Source organism: Corylus avellana, chromosome ca7 (genome assembly GCF_901000735.1).
Source record: "Corylus avellana chromosome ca7, CavTom2PMs-1.0".
Classification (NCBI taxonomy): Eukaryota; Viridiplantae; Streptophyta; class Magnoliopsida; order Fagales; family Betulaceae; genus Corylus; species Corylus avellana.
Genome location: NC_081547.1, coordinates 21,327,432 through 21,348,294, shown reverse-complemented (window position 1 = coordinate 21,348,294; position 20,863 = coordinate 21,327,432). Strand labels below are relative to the sequence as shown.

Genomic DNA, 20,863 nt, shown 5'->3' with positions numbered 1-20,863 from the left:
ATTCATGAATGAATGGATTTCTACAACAGTGTGAAGCTAGCAACTAATTTCTCATGAACATTGAATAAATCATCAACTTAAAAGGCATACAATGATAGTTAAACAAGTTTTCCTGTATATACATACACAAATTATGAACAGACTTAATTTTCTTCCCTAACAACATTGCATTAAGAAGTTGTAGTCCCGGCCACATCAATCTACAAGCAAGTCTCTGCTGTCTATAGGCTTTTAATAAACTTGCTTGTGGCCACACATCAATAAATTACCTAGCAGCAGGAGCAGTAACACCTTCCTTAAATAGAATATTTGCAACTGGAGGTGGAAGCCAACCTGCATTTCCACCAGACTGGCCATCCTGGCAATTCCCATCATGCCGCTTCAAATTTCTCCGGCCTTTCTTCAGCCTAGCACCAATGTTTTGTCCAACAAATAAGCCAAGCTTCATAGCTGTGAATAAAGTACATGCAATTGCAAGTGGCCTCACGGCCCAGTGAAAATCCTCAACGTGTTGATACTTTTTCACAACTCCTGGACAAGTATCAAAAGACACTGCCTCCACTTCAGCTGGATCTGCCAAGATAATATTAGATTCATCTCCAAGCACCAACCTCCCAGGGAAAGAAACAACAAGGCAGCCATTTGGAAGGACTTGTGAGATCCTCCCAGAGGCCCATGCTGGTCCATTTTTATGAGGCCACTCAAACCGGGGAGCGAAAACATTTGCTTTCAGCCTCACAAACTGTCCAACATAATAAGCTTCAGTCTTTTGAAGATCAGAAGCGCTCCCTCTCCAGAGAGTCTCTAACCCTATAAATCCAACTGCTGCATTCCCATCACGCCGTATCGAGTGCAAAATTCCCACAGAGGAGTGCTTGTTGTTTTCCTCTTTCAAACACACCCAATCACCCATTGCCAAATTAGATGTCACCCTCTCAACTGTCGAAACCTGAACTCTCAGAGGGTTGTGTACTCCAGGTATCTTCACTAGAGCAAAACTGTCTCTATCATCGCCACTCTCCAAATCAACCACCGTTCCTTCAGAAAAATCTGTGGTTTTTGGTTTGTGTGCATTTATTGGCTTTCTTGAACGAACTATGTCACCCACTTCAAGATGATCTTTTGAAAGATACCATGCAGTATAACCAGCATCACTTGATCTATTTGTAAGTGCACTGCTTCCTACTTCAAGTGACCTTCCATCACTGTCAACAGCATTCTGAGAGCTGGAAATGCAAATAATCAGTACATAAAAAAAAAAAAAAATTAGACATATGAGTTATATGTGAGAATCAAAAGCGGATACATCAATACGGTTAAGCAATTCTCAATAGTTAGCCAATTATTAACATTCAAAGATAAAGGAATTCCTGGTTCAACTGCAGTCTGGTTGTAATTTCTTTTTTCTTTTTCCTCTCTTTTCTTCTTCACTACGACTATAACTTATACATTCTGCCAAAGACAGTTCTATTTTAGTTGTTTATTGGATTAATCAATATGATCCCTAAACCAATGTATTAACATAATTAAAGAATGAGGTTCAAATGTATATGAAACAAATCATGCACTCCTAAACGGGGAAACCCACCCATTTTGTCAACTGAAACTAGCTTCCCACTAATCAGAAAAATACTACCATACTGAGGAAAGTTAGACGTCATTCTGGAAATTCTTTAGCCATAAATGGGGGCAAAATACATTTGATACTAAATACAATGCACGAGAAAGATTACTTCTAGGGAAAAGAAAAAGAACCCTAAAATAATAACTTTCTGCAAAATTACCCTGTATTTTATTAAGATCTAAAACCTCTAATATTTAACCAGAAGTCTCTCTCAAATGGCCTGTCTCACACACTCAAGTGAAAAGAATCTTAGCTAGAAGTGAGGGTACAAATTCACTGATATGTGTGCACTAACCAGATATAGAATTAACAGAAAAAAAAAAAAGACCTTATTGACAGCATTTTTTTTGTGCTTTTATTACTCCCAAAAAAGGCTTTACATCAAGCACACAATTTCAGAGTGCACCGATTTTTAAGAGCCAATAGATCGACTGGAACTAGGAAAGAGAAAAATGAATACCCCTCAAACACATTAAGGCTATGAGAATAGATTGCGTGCTGCCCAAAGTCGGCCCCAGCAGTCTGCTAAAAACAACACCTTCAATGAACAACAACTATATTCTCCACAGTGAATACCTTTTAAATGCATGTAAAATATCGGTCATTAAAGGCCGATTCCGGAAATCATACTCGAAGCAACCATTGATAACATTTTCAACCGCAGGAGGCAAGCCACTTGGAATATGTGGTCTTTCTTGTTTGATAACAACTGAATGGTATATTTCTTCAGCTGATTTGCCAGACCAGGGCTGAACACCAGTTAGCATCTCGATTATGCTACATCCAAAACCCCATGAATCTGTCTCAAATGATATAGGACCTCTAACTTCTGGTTCCCACTGTTCTGGGGCCATGTAGTTTGGAGTTCCAAGTCTTAGTGTCATATCTGAATTAGACAATGCAATCCCAAGAAGTAGATATGGGATCCCAAAATCTCCCAGAACCACATGGCCACGTTCGTTAAGCAGAAAGTTAGAAGGCTTAAGGTTCAGCACCAGGGCCCCAATTGAATGCAACTCCAGAATTCCTTTTGCCAACTCGATCCCATACCTGTAAGCATCAGCATTCTGTAAGACTATATCTAACCATCAAAACCAATTGTATACTTCACTAAATTCTGGTGAGTTTTAGACCATTCATAAAGTCTAATAAAGTTTGGTTAAATCATATACTAGAGCATCATTTCTAATTGAAAATTTTCACATTTCACATGCTAAATGGGACCAGCTAAACAGCAGAGACCACTCTCTGATTTAATTGTTGACATAGGAGAACCCAACAAATCTAAATTTATGAAATTATACCCAAGTCTAACCCTATCTCATAAGGAAAATGACATTATTTCATAACGAAATAAATAAATAAATTAAAACCCAAAAAAAAAACACCTTAAAACATCAGACAATTGGAGCTTGCCACCCTTGAGCTGAGCCATTCGATCACCCACTGATCCCTCATGAAATTTCACAGCGATGCAGATCTGCCAAGACATCAAAAGTGAACTAATACGGTGAGACATATAAAGATCTTTCAAGAGTTAAAAAGTATCTAAATTCATTTTTTGAGGAAGCCACCTTTCCATTAACTATTGATATACCGTACAACCAACAAACACGTTGGAGTTGTCGGCACTTAAAAAATAAATCTTCAAACTTATCCAAAAACTTTTGGGTATGGCCCTCCTTCAATGGATGTAACATCTTGACAGCCACTTCATGATACTCCTCAAAGTCATGACCCAATTGGTGATGAGTTGCCAACCAAACATCACCAAAGAGGCCCCTCCCAATCCTGTGCTTAAGTTTCAAAGAGGAAGGATCAATCCATGGACCCGTCTGATTTGGTGTGGCTTTAACAGTCCTAAGGTGGTCAGGGTCTCCTTCAAAGAGTTCATACTCAAAAAAAACTGCTGGCTTTGCTGCTTCGATCTGTTCGGTCATATTTCCTTCCTGCAGAAACGATATGGGTAAAAGAAGAGCACGTCCAATAATGTATTAAGACTGAAAAAGTAGAAAATCACATCATAATAGAAGCTCTAAATGTTAGAATATATGATTGTAATCAGATTTGATTACAATCATATATTCCAACTAATCATATATTTTAATTACTGATGTCTGTCACTACGAATTCTTATTGAACAGAAAACATTTGGAGAAAAAGCCTCGAGGCATAAAACTAAACCATCTCAATGAGCTTCTCTCTTCTCCTTTAAAATTCTTCAGATTAAATCCCACCCCATTCAAGGCATGGGCAAAAGAAACCCCACCCATGCGTTAGCAACCGAGTAAGCAAGCAATTGACAGATGAGATGACACAGCTTTGCTTACAGAAAGTTAAAACTTTACACTTGAAAACCAACAATCAAATTAATTGCTTGTTTGTTTAGTTGTTGAGAGTTTAGTCTTGGTGGGATTTTGTACTTTGTTAGAAAGTTCAGGTTTCTGCTTATTTTCTGCAGAAGTTGTAATTGTTTGGTTGTTGATATAAAACAATCTCCTAGAATCATTTGTTCATAGCATTAAGACACACCAATTAAAGCACCACCCATGAACAATTTTCTGCGTATATTTCAGCACGATTTACCCAGAAAACTAGTAGATATCTACTTCGATCCATATAGACAAGTGGGTCTGAAAGTTTTTAAGCCAATAGAGCTCCATAAATATCCCTTTATTTCCACTTGTTCATATTCTTAATAGATCCAAACTTAAACATTCATGGGTATCTAACATACATGCGTACATAACAGTCAAATTTGCAGTTAAATTCCGTTTCTTTGCTGAGAAATAGATACAGAAAAATACATACTTACCAGTACAGAGAGAAAGAGAGAGAGGCGCTCTGTGATAAAGTGCAAATAAAGAAGGAACAAGAAGAAGCAGAGCAAAAGAAACCAAAAAAGATGGGATGGGTTACGGGTACGTACGGAGAGGGATACGGGGCTCCGGTGCGGCCTGTCTCAGCTGAATACCACGTCACCAGAAACTCCATCGCGGAAGCTGCTGGATCGAACACGTCACCGAGAAGGACGTTGGGTAAAGTGGACACGTGGCTGTGATATTTTACCGCGAGTTTTGGAGACATGGACCGCTTGCAGGTGGAGCCCTCAGATTCTCTAGCTGTGGATTTGATGCTAGTGGAACCCACATCACGTGCGATCTGTTTTGGTCATTTTGTGATGACGCACACGACTCCTCCGCAGGTAATTACAGGAACTGCATAGAATATGATTTTTTTTTTGTTTTTTATTTTTTTTTATTTTTGTCTTTTTTTAGTCACTGTCAAAGCACTACCGCATAATTTAATCACACAATTTAGTGATGAAACTCTATAAAGGATAATAATAATAATAATAATAAATAAACTCCACATAACCTTCAAATTATCATTCAATTAAAAAATATATTTTTTAAACTTTCAATTATGATAATATTATTTTAAACTACTAAAATATTGTCAATATCTCCTTAACGCTGAAAAAAAAAATGCATTTATAAATTTCTCAATAAGATAAAAATATTCCTATAAATTTGAAAAAAATATATATTATTTTTTTTTTAAAAAAAAGAAATTTTAATTAAAGAAACAATTTTTTAAAAAAAAACGATTTTTATCATTTTTTTAAAAGAAAAAAAATTAATTTTTTTTTATTTTAATTAAAAAAATTAAAAAAAACGAAAATTTTCAATTTTCATAAAAGAAATTGATTTTTTTTTCCCAATAAAAAGGATTTTTTATTTTTATTTTTAAATTTGGCCACCCTTGGATTTATTTATTTATTTTTTATTTTTAGTTTTAAGGTTTTTTTTAGTTTTAGTATTTTTTTGTTTTTATTTTACTAAGAGTAGTTTTGTCATTGAGAGGAGCATTGACAATGTTTTAGTAGCTTGAAGGGAACATTGTCACAATTGAAAGTTTTTGAAAAACATTATTAATTAGGTGGTAATTTAAAAGGTGTACGTCGACTTTTCCCTTTAAAAAAATATATTAATTTAATGATGAACTGTAAATATTGAGAAATGGATATATGAATTCTGTTAGTAGACTGAAATTCAGTTAATATAAAGATTAATAAAAACAGACACGAGTGACTCGTTAAGAGATACTGGTGAGGAATACTCTAATACCTAAATCAATGAAATAATTTTGTAAAAAATACAATGCTAAGAGAAAGAAGGGTAAACTTGGTTGAATTTCGGTAGGGCGGTTAACTGCATCAACAAAATAAAATTCAATTTTCATCTTCTAAGGGAAAAAGTAAATATGAAAAATGTCATCAAGTTTAAGCTATCATTTGCACTGCACATATGAGAATATAAAGATTCTCCCATTCAAAGAAGACGGAAAAGAGAGTACTAATTGGAAGTGGATAAAAATTAAAAGCTTTACAGGGAAAACACCTAATAACAGATGGACCCAACCATAAAATATTTACACTGAACTAGTCTTACTTCAAACTCAAAAAATAAAATAAAAAATTATGTTAGCCGAGCTTATAGAGCATGTTCAGAGGGATTGGAATCCATAATAATTAGTTAACAAAATTGCTAACAGTTAATGTGAAAAAGTACATATGGGATATACTTGTCCAAATAAATGTCGAGTTGTCCGACCACCTACCTAGACAAGTGAATCTCATATATATTCTCTCTTGCATTTTGAGAGCTAGTTGTCGTGAATCTCAATCCTGTAGACCACCTTCTGGAACAAAATGGCAGCCCATGGGCAAGCCTGGACAGGCTTTCACTTACATAGTAGCCTACTCGATTTTACATCCATTTCTAGTAAGCTTTAAACTTATATCATCATTCACCCTAGTTCCACCTCCGAAGCAGTGCAGACCCAATATTGAACTACTTGGATTCCAGCCTTCTGATCTCTTCCTTGAAATGCCCCACAAGCAGGAGTTTGAGAGCCACCCTCTCAAGACAGTAGCCAACTTCAACTCTGGTGTAGGAGCATCCTCCTGGTTGTCATCACCATGGCACTTGGAGCTCTCCTCCTGATTTTCATCATCATCAATATCATCTGAACCAGTCTCTTCTGTCTCTTCATGAAAATTTGACCCTGATGACAACCTTACATTAAAAAAAAGGTATTAGTTCCATTTCTCGGTAAGCACAGGGCAGAAACAAGAAGTTGAATTCTACCCAAGGTATGTATCTTCTGTTTAAGGTTTATGCATAAATTGCATATATTTGGGCCAAAATTGATGCTTAGAAAACATTTCTAATCTGCTTCCTGCACCTAAAGTCAGACTCAGATCTTGATAGGGCCTCTCAAATTTTTCAAATATTCTGATCGTTGTTTATTTTGTCTGGTCCTCAATCTGTTAATCGCATATGCATGTGCTTAATTACTTCCACCACAGTCCGCTTAAGTGATCTAAAGAAGATGTCTTTGCAAAAATCAAGGACACAGATGAACTGTCTAATACATCTTTGAGCCTCACTAACAATTCTGAGCAGAAGTTATAAAGATTCTTACAGTGAGTGCAGTTTGCAAGCAATGTTCTTGTTCTTGGCACTTTTGATCATAGGTGAATTTTGGATGGACAGATGTCGAATGAATTGCAGCTGCATATACCACAAACAAACACTAGAAACTTATAAGCAGCACCTTCAAATTGTAAGGTGCAAAAATAAATGAATCCAAGAAGTCAAAACAAAACTTAGAAAAAGCAAAAGCCAAGCAATGGAATAGATATAGATCTCTCTCTTTATTTCTTTTCTTTTCTTTTTTCTAGACTGGGAATTAGTTAAGTAGAAGTTATATAATCTGACAATTGCATTAAAAAAAAATAAGAAAGCAAATGATGGTCTATTGTAAGAGATATACCCTTCAATAAAAAAGATCAAAAAAACACCCTGAAATCCAATAGCTATAAGACTTACGACAACACCAAAAAAAGAGAAGTTAATCTGAAGAGCATAAATCAAAACCAAGCCATTTGGGATTGCTCGTGATTTGTCTAAGTAATACTCATCAATAAATTGCAAAAGCACTTATGAACTATACATAAGGAAATTATGCCAAAGTTTTGGTTGAGCAATGAAAGAAGTGATCAAATATTATCTATTTTGTTTTAGTACCTTTTTTTCTCCTTTTTCATCTATTGGTACTTTGAGTATAAGTTGCGAAATATACACATTATTATCTAAAATATTAACAGAAATTTCCTCATTGCAAATGCAAATACCAAAGAGTAACTAATTCACATATGTTTCAAGACACTTAAGAAAAGAAAAAGAAAAACAAACAAACAAAACAAAAAATTCAGTGACACGGACCTGATCACCATCCTTGATCCTAAAATTTCGAAGCAACGCTTTATCATTAATTAACTGTTGATCAGCATAAGACAAGCAAAAGTGCCCCCATACATGCGACCTAACCACATGGAATCCAAAGCAGGTAAGCCATAAAATTAATCGAACTATATGGTTCTAAAGCACTATCATCTGATTACCATGAAATTTCCTTTTGACACGAAACAAAAACATCCTCTACAGCTTGCTTGAGCTCTGCCACCGTGGCATTCTTGGCGACACAAACATCTGTGAAATCAAAACCAAAAATAAGGATTTGTTTTTGAATGTCACTACAAATTGTTGTGCTAATGCCATATATATACCATTGGGGGAATTGGAGGCCACATCTAATCCCTATTAAAGCACAAATTGATTAAAAGCAAAAGACAAGAACAATAAAACCAACAACAACAAAAAAAGACAAGAACATTCACATCCCGCGTAGTAAATGTTTAGCTAAAATTAGTTACAATTTTTCTATTTTAGTTACCCATTTTTTCAAAACACTTGCATCGGACTCAGCATTTTAACTATATTTAAATATTTTTTCTCTATTCTTTTTCCAACAACCATATTTTTTAAAAATTTGTCATTTCATAACAGTCATATTTTTCAAAAATCGTCTTTTCCTAAGAGTCATATTTTCAAAATTCGCCTTTTTCTAACTTCTACGCGTAAATTCTTAGCTTCATATCTTTCATTTATAAGAGAAGTTCATGACAACACATGTTATAATCGATGTTTACCTCTAAGATCTGTAAATTTGACATTCTAATCAATTCAACATTCTATTCGCCAATCCAATTACAACGCATCATCATCATGGCGTATTAATCCTACTGTGAATGATAGTAAGGTCCGAAATTCGTGGCTGTAAGAATGAGAAAGAGACGGTACCAAAGAGAGAGCCATCGAGCTTGAGAACGGAGAGGTTGAGGTGGAGCGGCTGAGGCTGAGGCAACAGGCGGTAGGGATGATGGTTCAGGGCACAAATCTGGACGTCGTCGTTTAGCGTTATCGGGGCCAGGCACCGCCTCTCAAAGAAATCCCTTAGATTTCTACCGCCACTACTACTACTACTCCTCTGTTCCTGAACAGTCAGGCTTCTGCTTCTCATGATTGACAGTAATATAGAGTTTGCTGGTTAGGGCTTTCTCATATCCGGTTTTCTATTGAGAGTGTGGGAGAGAGAGAGAGAGGAGTGTAACCGAACGGAGGGGGTTTAGGGAGTTTGTTTGTCTATTTGATTTTGGAGAGAGAGAGTAAGGTTGATTATTATTATTTTTGCCAGATTTTAATAAATTAAAACAGATCAAGCGAACCTACGTGAAGAGCCATAGTATTTACGTGATGGATTAACTGATCTCAAAGACCCTTCATGCAGTAAGGTTTATTTTTTTAGAAAAAAATAAAAAATAAATAAATAAAAGGAATAAATGTAAAATTAGTTCATGTAGTTAGCTTAAATTACAAATCGCTCTTTGAGGTATAAAAAATAATTCAAAAATTCTCGGAGTAAGCTTAAATAACAATTTAATCTCTACTGTCAAATTCTATCGAAACAATTATTAGATTCCATTAACGCGCTACATCAACACTAATGATGAAATGATGACATGATAAATAAACATCAATGCAAACATAATTGACCTCAAAGACCCTTCATGCAATAAGTTTTATTTTTTAGGAAAAATAAATAAATAATAGTAAGGGAAAAATGCAAAATAATCCATGTGATTTCATTGACTTGCAAATAGTTTCTTGAAGTGTAAATAGTGACTAAAAATTTCTTATGGTAAGCAAAATACATAAATAGCCAGGCTAAGCCCCAAACCATGGTTGAACTGCTTGAACTCCACAAAATCCAGCATACCTCAAAAGCTACAACCCTCTTCAAGCCTAAAGGGTTGTAGTCTAAGTGATCATAGGGTGCAAATTTTTAGAGTAACTCTACATGGCCATCCAGCGTCCCTCCAGAGTCCATTCATGCTGATGTGGTGTGGTCCATGTGATTTCATTGACTTGCAAATAGTTTCTTGAAGTGTAAATAGTGACTAAAAATTTCTTATGGTAAGCAAAATACATAAATAGCCAGGCTAAGCCCCAAACCATGGTTGAACTGCTTGAACTCCACAAAATCCAGCATACCTCAAAAGCTACAACCCTCTTCAAGCCTAAAGGGTTGTAGTCTAAGTGATCATAGGGTGCAAATTGTTAGAGTAACTCTACATGGCCATCCAGCGTCCCTCCAGAGTCCATTCATGCTGATGTGGTGTGGTCCAATCAGCCACGCCACATCAGGCCTTTTTTTTAAAAAAAAAAAATCTGAAAACCAGCGTGCAGTATACCTATAATTTTTCACCAAAATTTCAAAATTCCTTATCCCTCAAATCCCTTCCCTCTTGTCTCCATCTTTTCCCTCCCCCATAGGCAAACAGAAGCACCGCCGCAAGCCATCCACTGGCTCCCACGAGCTCGTCCCTCTCCCACCGTTGTCGAGTCATCCCCGAGCAATCCATGAGCTCCTCCCTCTCCCACTGTGGTCCTCCCTCCCTCTCCTCCCTTCAACACACTCTTGCTTCCTACCGAAAACCCGAGGCACCACCACTGACGAGTCTAGCCACCAAAAGAAGTAAGTTTTTTTTCTCTATTATTTTCGTTTTTTTATTTCGATTCCATCTGGTAGAAGATTTTTGATTTTAGACTTTTTGTTTGGCTATTGTTTCCTCCGTTGGGATTTTGGATTTGTGGTTGTTGTTTTACATATTTGTTTGTGTAGTTGATGTGTTTGATGATTTGCTTGTATTTTTTACTTTAAGGTTTCTGGTTTTTTCTACAGATGGTGGTTTGGGTTTGTTGGTTTCCTTTAATTTGGAGTACATATTGTTGCTAGGATGGTATAGGAGACTATCTGATTTTCTGTTTGGTTTATTTCTGTTTTGAATTTTGGATTTTTTTTATTGTTATCTTACTTACATGTGTCCTGTGTAGCTGATGTATTTGATGATTTTGCTTGTATTTTTTAGTTTTAGTTTTAGTTTTTTTTTTTTGGGTCAATCTGGATGAAGTTTCGTGCTTGCATATATGTGTGTCTGCATATTTGATTTTTAGTTTTTCTTTATTCTTTAGTCTTTGTATTGGATTGCTGGCATTGAACTTCCATATTGTTGCTGATAAATAGGCAAAACCTGTTGTAGATGCTTAGAAAACGTCCCAACAGACACAGTCATCCAATCCCGATGAGTTGTGAGCTATTCACATTAGTCTTTTTGCTTGTGAATTCCTTGATGATGTCTGTCTCCTATTGTGGATCTAACATGTTATATGTATTGTTTTTAACAAGTTCATTTTGCTGCTACCAAGTGGTTATAGTTATTGATGCGGCAACAGAGCTAAAAGTGGTTATGTTCTTATGGAAGACATGAAAATTACTGAAAGAATTGCTCTACAAACAAATTATGTAATTTATGTAAACAAATTATGTAATTTAATGCAAAAAATTGAGTTTGAACACTGGCAAGAGGACTTAATGTATGTGCTGCCCACAATCATGGATAATAAGAGTTAATTGCAATGAAATTTTGTGCAATCAAATTGTCAAAATATTTACCAGCATATCAATTGCCATTTCCCTGCATATTTCCATGCACATCAATTGCTAGACAAAAGCAAAATATTTCCCTTCTATTCAACAAGGTCGCAAAAAATGAGATTCCATAACTTCGACAAAAACTGAAATTCCATAATGATACAAACCTTGGGTAGAACTCACCTTTGAAAACCAACTTGCAAGGCAAGGGTGCCCAAGAACTTATATATACATGGTCAATATAAGACTTAACCCATGTGGGACATTAGGATCGTAACATACCACCAGGCTTCCGTGGCCGACGTTCACGACGGCTCACTATATCGACACTGACCTAATGGTAGCACTTTATCTTTTGATGACTCTACTTACCTATCAGTATTTTAATCTAGCCCATAGGTCGCCCCCTTCGTGACTCGAACCCCTCCCCCTTCGTGACTCGAACCCCTCGACATGATGGCTAGCTTTGATACCAAATGATACAAACTTTGGGTAGAACTCACCATTGAAAACCGGCTTGGAAGGGAATGGTGCCAAAAGCTTATATATACATGGTCAATATTAGACTTAACCCATGTGGGACATTATGATCGTAACATACCACCAGGCTTCTATGTGATAGGAGTCCTATTCCAATCCGGATTAGTGTTGTGCCAAATACTACCTAAATTAATAGATAATATTTAGTACGTTTTACTCGCAAGTACACAAGATCAAAAGATAATATAGTGTAGCAAGTACGTAATCGATCCCACGAGGATTGTTGATTTTGTTTTAGAATTGATAAAAATATCAAATTGTCACTAAATTGATATTGTGAAAAGAAATAAAAATATATAAAGATAAATGAAAAGGTAAAGATAGGACTTTGATATCCACCATTAATCATACTTAGATAATATAACAATATGCCAATGATCCAATCATATTATGAATACTTAATGTTTGCCAACCTAAGGGTATGGGTGTCTACTCTTTAAGCTATTGATTTTCCTAAGCGACGAATTAGGCATGGATGTCTACTTTAATTCTTTTCTTTCTTAAAGGATTTAACATGGATGTCTACTAAGTTGTTCTTTAAGAAAGCATAAATTTGTGAAAATCGACAAACACATGAGGCTTAGAGCATGGGTGTCTACTCCCGATTCCCCATATTGATTAACCCAAGAACCCGGTGTGGATTTCTTTTGTTACTCTTATTAAACCCAGGACTCGATCATCCAAATTGATTTAATTAACTAGTCCATATCTCATGCATATAATGGCCAATCACATACATATGAGGAATTCAAGAAAACATGAATTAATCAAGTTAAGCAACATAATATGATTATCACAAAGGCGCCAATATTTTTTATATTAAATAAACATAATTAGGACCTCAATCTAGCCCTCCTTAAGAGTTAGTTATACATAATTAAAAGAAAAGGAAAAGAAAATGGAAGAAAGAACCGAAAACCGCTCATAGAAGTAGTCTCCAATTCCTCTCCCCAAAATTGTGTTTCTTCCAAGATGATTATTCTAAAGGTTTAAAGGTCTTATTCATAGGCTTAGGAATACTCTAGAAAACCTAGAAACCCTAGTAAAAATCGTAGGGTTTAGTCCTAGTGCAACTAGGACTAGAAAAACCCTAATATGGAAAGCAAAGAGAGTCTAGCCGCAGCTTCTGGAATTCTCCAACGCATGGGTGCACTCGATCGTAGCCTGTGTGCGCTCAATCGCACCTCTGCGATCAATCGTATGTCTCCTATGCTCGATCGTAGTGCGATTGAGTCTTTTCTTGTGTGCACGAGCGCACGCCTTCCTTTTCACATCTAGACCTCTCTAGAAGTGCGCTCGATCGCAAGGGACTTGCGATCGATCGCACTACCAGAATGCTTTTGCTTGCTTCAAGTCTTCTAGCGTTTTCCCAATTTTATCCTTTAAGTCCGATACTTCCAGGAATGCTTTCTTTTCTTCCAAAAACCTATAAAACAAAGAAAATATAAAAATAAAGTAAAATTGCACAAACTAACAACACTAAAGAATTAACACATATATGTTTAAGGATTAAAATATGAATATTTTGGCACTTAAATTAGCTCAAAGACGTTGATAGAAGGAAGAGACGAGAGTATCTCTAGGAGTAACTATGTTATCATTATCTGTTATGTTCATCTTTAATGTTATCATTATTCGAATGTTATCATTATCTAGCTATAGAGTTAGCAATAAGGTAAGAGTGTTAGTGTTAGCTTATTTAAAGAGGCAGAAGGTTAGGAGATTGTTATCTGATTATTCAAACCAAACCACGTATGTGTAAGGTGTTTTCTACCTCAAGTGAAGAATCTATCTATTCATATTTCATTCCATTATTACATTCAACCCCCAATTCATCTATCCTTGAGTTTGTAACCTATCAATTGGTATAAGAGCAATGACGACCTAAAAGGAACGCATTGAGAAACTGGAAAGCGACATGCTGAATCACATGGAGTCTATTCAGAAGTTAACAAAAACTACTGAGTCCATCGAGCATACCTTGCAGGAGTTGTCGACGAGCTTTGCCAAATTCAGTGGCAAATCCTCACGACCACCAGAGATGGAGATGCCAGGGTCCAACCCATCTCGAAATAGTCACAATCATGATCCTGACCACCGCACGGAGGTCCCCTATACCAAACCCATGAAAATGGATTTTCCTCGATTCTTAGGGGACAATCCAATTGTTTGGCTTGATCGGGCTATGCAATTCTTTAAGAATAAAAAAATCGAGGACGACAAGAAGGTCATGTTTGCTACCTCTTACCTGAAAGGGGAGGCAAATCAGTGGTGGCAATGGTTAAAAAAGGGTTACCACGTCGACAATGTAGCTGTTACCTGGATCATCTTTGAGAAGGAGCTGTTGGCTCGGTTTGGCCCAACAGAATTTGAAGATTACGATGAATTCCTTTCACGCGTGCAACAATGGGGCACCTTGAGGGATTATTTGAAGGAGTTTGAGAGACTCGCCAATAGGGTGGTTGGATGGCCGCAAAAGGCCTTGATCGACACCTTTTTGGGAGGTTTAAAGGTTGACATCTCTACTGATGTGCAGAAGTTCAAGCCTCAGACATTGCGAGAGGCCGAGGAATTTGCACGCTTGAAGGAGAATGAACTGCAACACACAAAAACGACTCCACGGCCAGCCAATCCACTAAAATTCACCCCGCAACCCAATGGCTCACAGACCCAAATGAAGAAGCTCTCGTGGGAGGAAATACAACAAAGGTGAGAAACATAGGCTTTTGTTTCAGTTGTAATGAACGGTTTATTCCTGGGCATCGATGCACTGCAAAACAATTATTCATAATTGGAGCAGAACCAACCAGTGGAGAGGGACGTGTTGTGGATAATCTTTTGGACGTAGACAATGAAAATGAAGACATGAGAGATGATCATCAGCGTTCTCTACATGCACTCACAAGGTATATGACTTTGTACCTTCGACCTTGACCTTGAGGACAAGGGTCGTGTTCAAGGGGGCGGAATTGATAGGAGTCATATTCTAATCCTATCACTTGGATTAACTCAAAGACATGGATAGAAGGAAGAGAAGAGAAAGATAAGGAAGAGAGTATCTTTAGGAGTAACTATGTTATCATTATCTGTTATGTTTATCTTTTATGTTATCATTATTCGAATGTTATCATTATCTAGCTATAGAGTTAGCAATAAGGTAGGAGTGTTAGTGTTAGCTTATTTAAAGAGGCAGAAGGTTAGGAGATTGTTATCTAATTATTCAAACCAAAACATGTATGTGTAAGGTGTTTTCTACCTCAAGTGAAGAATCTATATATTCATATTTCATTCCATTACTACATTTAGCCCCCAATTCATCTATCCCAAAGTTCGTAACCTATCACATAACTTCCACAAAAAATGAGATTCCACAAGCTCTAAAATCTCAAACTGAATAAGAGATGACAGTACATCATTTGTCTTCTTATGTTCCTTCTTCCACAAAAAATGAGATTCCACAAGTTCTTAAATCTCAAACTGAATAAGAGGTGACAATACATCATTTGTGTCTTCTTGTGGTCATTCTTCTTGTGTTCCTTGGCAAAGCTTCAATTAGAAAATCATATAAATTTAAATAAAAATGTTAGAAAAAGCATTTACAATATTCAAATAACAAGTAGTATTAAACAACTTGGCAAAAATAACCTTTTTTTTAATTATTTTTTGTCTCTTTTCTTTCGGATTTATGTCATTCGGTTGATTCTTTCTTGTGATTTCTTCACCACTATTTTTTTCTACTGCAGACACTAACCTTCTTGATGGTGGTTTCCCTATAGTTCTCTTCACGAGAGGACTATGCACCTTATTACTTTCCATCATCTTACCATCAACGAATAAATTATAAGTAGTAGATCCACCTTGAAGTGCTTGGGAAGTGGGATTATGTTAACAACTTAAACCATTTAATTGCTTCGTTAACATATGAATATAATTTTTCATTTTCATGTAATGCTCCATGGTAGTTGATGTAAGTTCTGCTAATACATGCATATTTTTGCACAAGTCAAAATATCTTTTTGCACTATGGTTGCCACTCGAAGAATCATAACTACTGTTGATAAATTTATATTTTGCTTCAAGTCTTTCCTCTACCAATTAAGGAAATATTTATTTGACAACGATATAACATCAAGTCTAGTTAGTACAGATATAACATGTCTGCACAAAATTCCTCATAATTCAAACTAACAACAACTGCAATTCACTTCACACGATTCATTATAGTAAACAGTAAGAAATTCTTTTTTCATGTAAACATCAATAACTTCTACCCGTTCAATCACTTGATAAGTACAAATAGCACATTCTTTTTTGATAAGAGAGATACTACAATACATCACCTCTCTAATCTCCCCTTGTACTTCTTTGAACTTTACAATGCTGAAAATGCAGTTTACTCCCCTAAAGTTTCAGGGGTTTTTCAATTTTAACCCCAAAGTTCAAAAATTGGCAATCTACCCCCCTGAAGTTTCAAAAATTTGCAATTTAAACCTTCCGTTTAATTTTTCCGTCAAAATAGATGGAAATCTATGAAATTACATCATTGCCCTTAGGCTTTTTTTAAAAAAATTAACGGAAAAATTAAATGGAAGGTTTAAATTGCCAATTTTTGAAACTTCAGGGGGGTAGATTGCCAATTTTTGAACTTTGGGGTTAAAATTGAAAAACTCCTGAAACTTCAGGGGTGTAAACTGCATTTTTCCCTTAGCTTTTTCTTGACTTAATCCATGATTATGGTTAGTAGATCTACGAGTCATATATCACTTTGTGTCAATTAACCTTGCATTCAACTTGGCCTTACATCATGTTCTTATTGTTTGAATATGATTACAAACACTACAAAAAATAGGATGATTACTGACGTGGCAAATAGTAACCAAATTTTGCCGCATCAGTAATTATTGACTAGTCAAAAGTGGCACGTCAACAATTTTTTTTTTTAACGTGTTGAAAATGACACGTCAACATTTATTGACGTGTCACATTCAACACGTCAGGATTTTCTGACGTGTTAAATTTGACACGTCAGGAAATTTAAATACAATTTAATTTTTAAAAATTTTATTTAAATAAATTAATATTTAAATATTTATATTATATATTTCTGACGTGCTAAAACCAGCACGTCAGTATTTCTTAATTTTTTTTTTAATTTTTTTTATATCATGTTTATATATATATATTTTAGGTTTAGCCGTTTAGTATACTCCCTCAGCCTCTTTTTTTCATCCTCATTTTCTCACACATTGCACCGTCGCCCATTCCACCTCTCTCTTTCAACACCCAGCCTCTTTCTCTCTCTGACTCTCTTTCTCAAGTGACCTCCATGCTCCACTGCTCCGTCAGGTCGTCTCCCTCTCTCGCTCCCCTCCGTCAGACCGTTTCTCTCTCTTTCTCCAACCGAGCAATGAGCACTAGTAGCCAGGTATGGATTCTCTCTTTCTAGGGTTACAAAATGGTTCTTTCATCTTTGTAAAAATTTAAAATTTGTTGGATTGTTTTGCTGGGTTTTTACTGTTTTAGTGTTTGCCTCTGTTTGGTTGCCGAGAAAATGTGTTTGGCTCTGTTTGTTTCTCTCTTTCTGTAGCTTCATTCTTTTTACCCTTTCTTATGTGGGTTTCATAATCTAATTTATGTTAACCTATGGAAAAGGTCACGTTAATGATTCATAGTTTCATACCTTGGATTAGCTTAAAGCTAAATGTATGTAATTCATTTGTATTTTATGCCCAGTTTTTGCAATTTTAAGCATTAACTATATTGTTGGTATTTTCACTATATTAATTGAGCTCCATCGAATGCCGTATGTGATCAAGGATACTTTTGAGATTGCCTTGACTTCTTAGGCACAACATAATCGGTCTAACATTTTTTCAATTGAAATCCAAATCAAAGACAAGTTCTACAAAGGACATGATCTTAAAGAGAAAAATTAAGTGGTAATCCTTTCAGCTCTTCATCCCTAAAGCCCTTCATATTCTATATTCACACAAATGGACTGATTGATTTTGGGTATTTTGGCAACCATTTTCTTCCTAAAACATGAGGTAGAAGCAGATGTATGAAAAGAAGAGCTTAATGGTTCACTGCATTATATGGTCTTCCATCAAAATGCTTAACTATATGTTGTCCTCAATTTCAAATTCCCATGACTGTGTGTGGAGATCATAAACCAAATTGTTTTGTCCTGTTTAGAATAATCTTGCACCCTTGTGGTACCCAGAATAACATGGCTTTCAATTTGTTAAGCTATCTATAGTTAAACTTTAATGCATTATATTTGCTAGTATAATACCTTTGGGAAATTTATGTTCTTCTTTGGAGGATTGTTGCTCATTTCCTTATTTATTGCCTTTGATTGTTTGAATATATATATATTGTTCATTTTAGTGTATAACATCTAAACACTCTTAATAGATGGAGGAAACAAATAGTTCTAGTATGCAATTACAAGGTGACAACTCTGGAACTAATACAGCTTCCTCTACAAATACATTGTAATCACAAATGAACCTATCCAAAAAACCATCGGCGAATCAGTCTATTGTATGGGATCACTTCCAAAAAATAGAACCAGTTGATAAGAACAACCCTAGGGCAATGTGTAATTATTGCAATAGGGTGTTAGGGTGTCACTGGAAAAATGGTACTTCAGGCATGATGAGCCACTTTACCAGTAGATGTCCAACCTTTCCACTTAGAAAATCGAATATACCCAAAGGTCAAACTTTGTTGTAAATGCCAGTTAAGACTACAAAGAAGGCAATCAAAGAGTAGGATTTGTGAAGTATGATCTGATTAATGTAAGAAATTTGGTTGTGCGGTATTTCATCAAAGAGGAGTTGCCTTTTAGGCATGTGGAAAGTGATAGGTTTAGAGAAATGATGAATGGAGTTGAACCAAGGTTCAATGTACCAAGTCGCAATACTCTACAAAAAGATTGCATGAAACTATATGAGGAAGAAAAACTTAAGTTAAAAAATGTTTTGAGCGGTAAAAGGGTTTGCATAACTACTGATACATGAATATCTCTTCAAAATTTAAACTACATGGTTGTTACCACTAGCTTCATAGATTATGATTGGATAATGCATAAGAAAATAATCAAATTTGCCATGATTTCTAGTCATATAGGTGATGATCTTGGAAGATTGTTGGAGAGTACAATGATGGAGTGGGGGATTGATAATTTGTTCACTATTACAGTTGATAATGCTACAAACAATGATGTGATGATCAATTTTTTGAAAATGAGGTTGAAGGCCAAGCCTTATTCTATTTTGGAATGTGAATTTCTTCACGTGCAGTGTGCCGCTCATATTTTAAATCTTGTTGTAACTGAAGGGTTGAAAGGATTCGGTACTTCTATTTCTATTATAAAGAATATAGTGAAATTTGTGAGGTCCTTACCAGCGAGGATGACAAAGTTTAAATCATGTATAGAGCTAGAAAAGATTACATATACGAAGATGGTATGTCTAGATGTTCAAACAAGATGGAATTATGTGTACTTAATGTTGAGCTCCGCTGAGAAATATGAAGCTTTTGCCCTACTTGAGGAGGATGAGAGTGATCATTTTGTTGCTCCTAGTTCTATTGAGTGGGAAAATGCTAAGCTATTTGTGAGGTTTTTGAAATTTTTTTATGATGCCACATTGAAGTTCTCTAGTTTAAAAAATGTCACCTCTAACTCATATTTCATTCAACTTAGTATTATTCAAAATACTTTGAATGATGGTATTTGTAATGATAATCATATCCTTAGTTTTGTGAGTTTTTATATGAAAACAACGTATGATAAGTATTGAGAGACAGTGGAGAAGATTAACTTATTGTTGTATGTGGCTTTTGTTCTTGACCCACATTTCAAGATGAAGGGGTTGGTATTTTGGTTGAGAAGATACAATGATGTTGATTGGGCGAAATATATCAAGGATAGTGTGGACTCCCTCTTGAACCGTTTGTAGGATCAATTCAATTTGTTTCATGGGGAGGATGGGTTATCTAACACTGATGTAGGTATAAAAAGTTCAACTGCTACTTTTGAAATGTTGATGATGAAGACTTGGAGGATCAAGATGTGAAATTTTTGAAGGTGTTCTCCTAACACCAAGAAGAGAATGACTTGAAGTGTAAATCGGAGGTGGATCGATATTTGTCTGATCGGTGTGAAGCAACAACCCAAGATTTTAATATCTTACTTTGGCGGAAGGTTAATAATGCACCCAAATATCCTATTCTTGCAGAGGTAGCCCGTGATGTATTAGCCATTCATATTTCTACTGTTGCATCTGAGTTTGCCTTTAGCAATGGAGGACGTATATTAGATTCATTTAGGAGTTCATTATCCCCATTTACAGTTGAGACCTTGATTTGCAAATAAGATTGGTTAAAGAGCTGCCCAAATAACATTGAGGAGATGCCGAAGTTTATGGGAATGAAAAGTTATGATGAACATGGTAACTAAATGATTATAAATTCATTACTTTTAATTATTTACTATGTTTTCACTGTTTGACATTTTATATTTTATGATATTAAAATGCCATGATTTTAATATTAATCATTCTTAACTTTATTTGTTGTTTTATTCACAGGATATAAGCTAGATGATTTCCATGATTTTAAGTTGTTTTATTCACAGGATATAAGCTAGATGATTTCTAAAGCTTATGTGACATGATAAATGATTTGATAATTTTTGAAACTTGCGTAATATTGTATTTATAATATGTTTATGAACTACTTTTATTGTAAGGGGTATTTCTTTTGGTTGGTGGATTATTTAAATACTTG

At 35.5% G+C, this 20,863-nt stretch overlaps 3 protein-coding genes across 6 annotated transcripts; 1 reads left to right on the top strand and 2 right to left on the bottom strand.

Moving 5' to 3' along the window:
* Positions 1-37: 37 nt before the first annotated feature.
* Positions 38-4,575, bottom strand: LOC132187280 (E3 ubiquitin-protein ligase KEG-like). Of its 2 annotated transcripts, none has more exons than XM_059601544.1 (5): positions 4,554-4,575; positions 3,199-3,573; positions 3,013-3,104; positions 2,201-2,674; positions 38-1,226 (listed from the first exon to the last, which is right to left on the bottom strand). In XM_059601544.1, exons 2-5 carry the CDS (start codon positions 3,562-3,564, stop codon positions 266-268), a joined length of 1,893 nt encoding a protein of 630 aa, XP_059457527.1. In that variant the 5' UTR covers positions 3,565-3,573; positions 4,554-4,575; the 3' UTR covers positions 38-265. The 2 variants fall into 2 exon arrangements, with proteins under 2 accessions (XP_059457527.1, XP_059457526.1); XM_059601543.1 differs by lacking the exon at positions 4,554-4,575 and adding an exon at positions 4,440-4,539.
* Positions 4,576-5,975: 1,400 nt separating this feature from the next.
* On the bottom strand, positions 5,976-9,197 carry LOC132187519 (uncharacterized). Its single transcript, XM_059601858.1, has 5 exons — positions 8,836-9,197; positions 8,097-8,184; positions 7,918-8,017; positions 7,115-7,203; positions 5,976-6,705 (listed from the first exon to the last, which is right to left on the bottom strand). Exons 1-5 carry the CDS (start codon positions 9,053-9,055, stop codon positions 6,387-6,389), a joined length of 816 nt encoding a protein of 271 aa, XP_059457841.1. The 5' UTR covers positions 9,056-9,197; the 3' UTR covers positions 5,976-6,386.
* Positions 9,198-10,192: 995 nt separating this feature from the next.
* On the top strand, positions 10,193-20,653 carry LOC132186109 (zinc finger BED domain-containing protein RICESLEEPER 2-like). 3 transcript variants are annotated; one of them, XR_009440710.1, is made up of 3 exons: positions 10,207-10,570; positions 17,414-17,492; positions 19,274-20,653. XR_009440710.1 is itself a non-coding variant. In XM_059599923.1 (2 exons), the coding sequence occupies exons 1-2, from the start codon at positions 10,456-10,458 to the stop codon at positions 19,873-19,875; spliced, it is 717 nt and encodes a 238-aa protein (XP_059455906.1). In that variant the 5' UTR covers positions 10,193-10,455; the 3' UTR covers positions 19,876-20,653. The 3 variants fall into 3 exon arrangements, 1 of the variants encoding a protein (XP_059455906.1); XM_059599923.1 differs by lacking the exon at positions 17,414-17,492 and having other exon boundaries at positions 10,193-10,570; XR_009440709.1 differs by lacking the exon at positions 10,207-10,570 and having other exon boundaries at positions 17,259-17,492.
* Positions 20,654-20,863: the final 210 nt, after the last annotated feature.

What these genes read in the sequence shown, in the direction of transcription:
- LOC132187519 (XM_059601858.1), bottom strand. Translation starts at nt 9,055, where the DNA reads ATGAGAAGCAGAAGCCTGACTGTTCAGGAACAGAGGAGTAGTAGTAGT. An exon ending in TGTCAAAAGGAAATTTCATG is followed by an intron (nt 8,018 to 8,096) that starts GTAATCAGATGA and finishes CCATGTGGTTAG; the next exon opens with GTCGCATGTATGGGGGCACT. An exon ending in GCTTGCAAACTGCACTCACT is followed by an intron (nt 6,706 to 7,114) that starts GTAAGAATCTTT and finishes TTTTAATGTAAG; the next exon opens with GTTGTCATCAGGGTCAAATT.
- LOC132187280 (XM_059601544.1), bottom strand. Translation starts at nt 3,564, where the DNA reads ATGACCGAACAGATCGAAGCAGCAAAGCCAGCAGTTTTTTTTGAGTAT. An exon ending in CAATTGTCTGATGTTTTAAG is followed by an intron (nt 2,675 to 3,012) that starts GTGTTTTTTTTT and finishes TGATGCTTACAG; the next exon opens with GTATGGGATCGAGTTGGCAA. An exon ending in ATTTTACATGCATTTAAAAG is followed by an intron (nt 1,227 to 2,200) that starts GTATTCACTGTG and finishes TTGCATTTCCAG; the next exon opens with CTCTCAGAATGCTGTTGACA.
- LOC132186109 (XM_059599923.1), top strand. Translation starts at nt 10,456, where the DNA reads ATGAGCTCCTCCCTCTCCCACTGTGGTCCTCCCTCCCTCTCCTCCCTT. An exon ending in GAGTCTAGCCACCAAAAGAA is followed by an intron (nt 10,571 to 19,273) that starts GTAAGTTTTTTT and finishes TCACTATTACAG; the next exon opens with TTGATAATGCTACAAACAAT.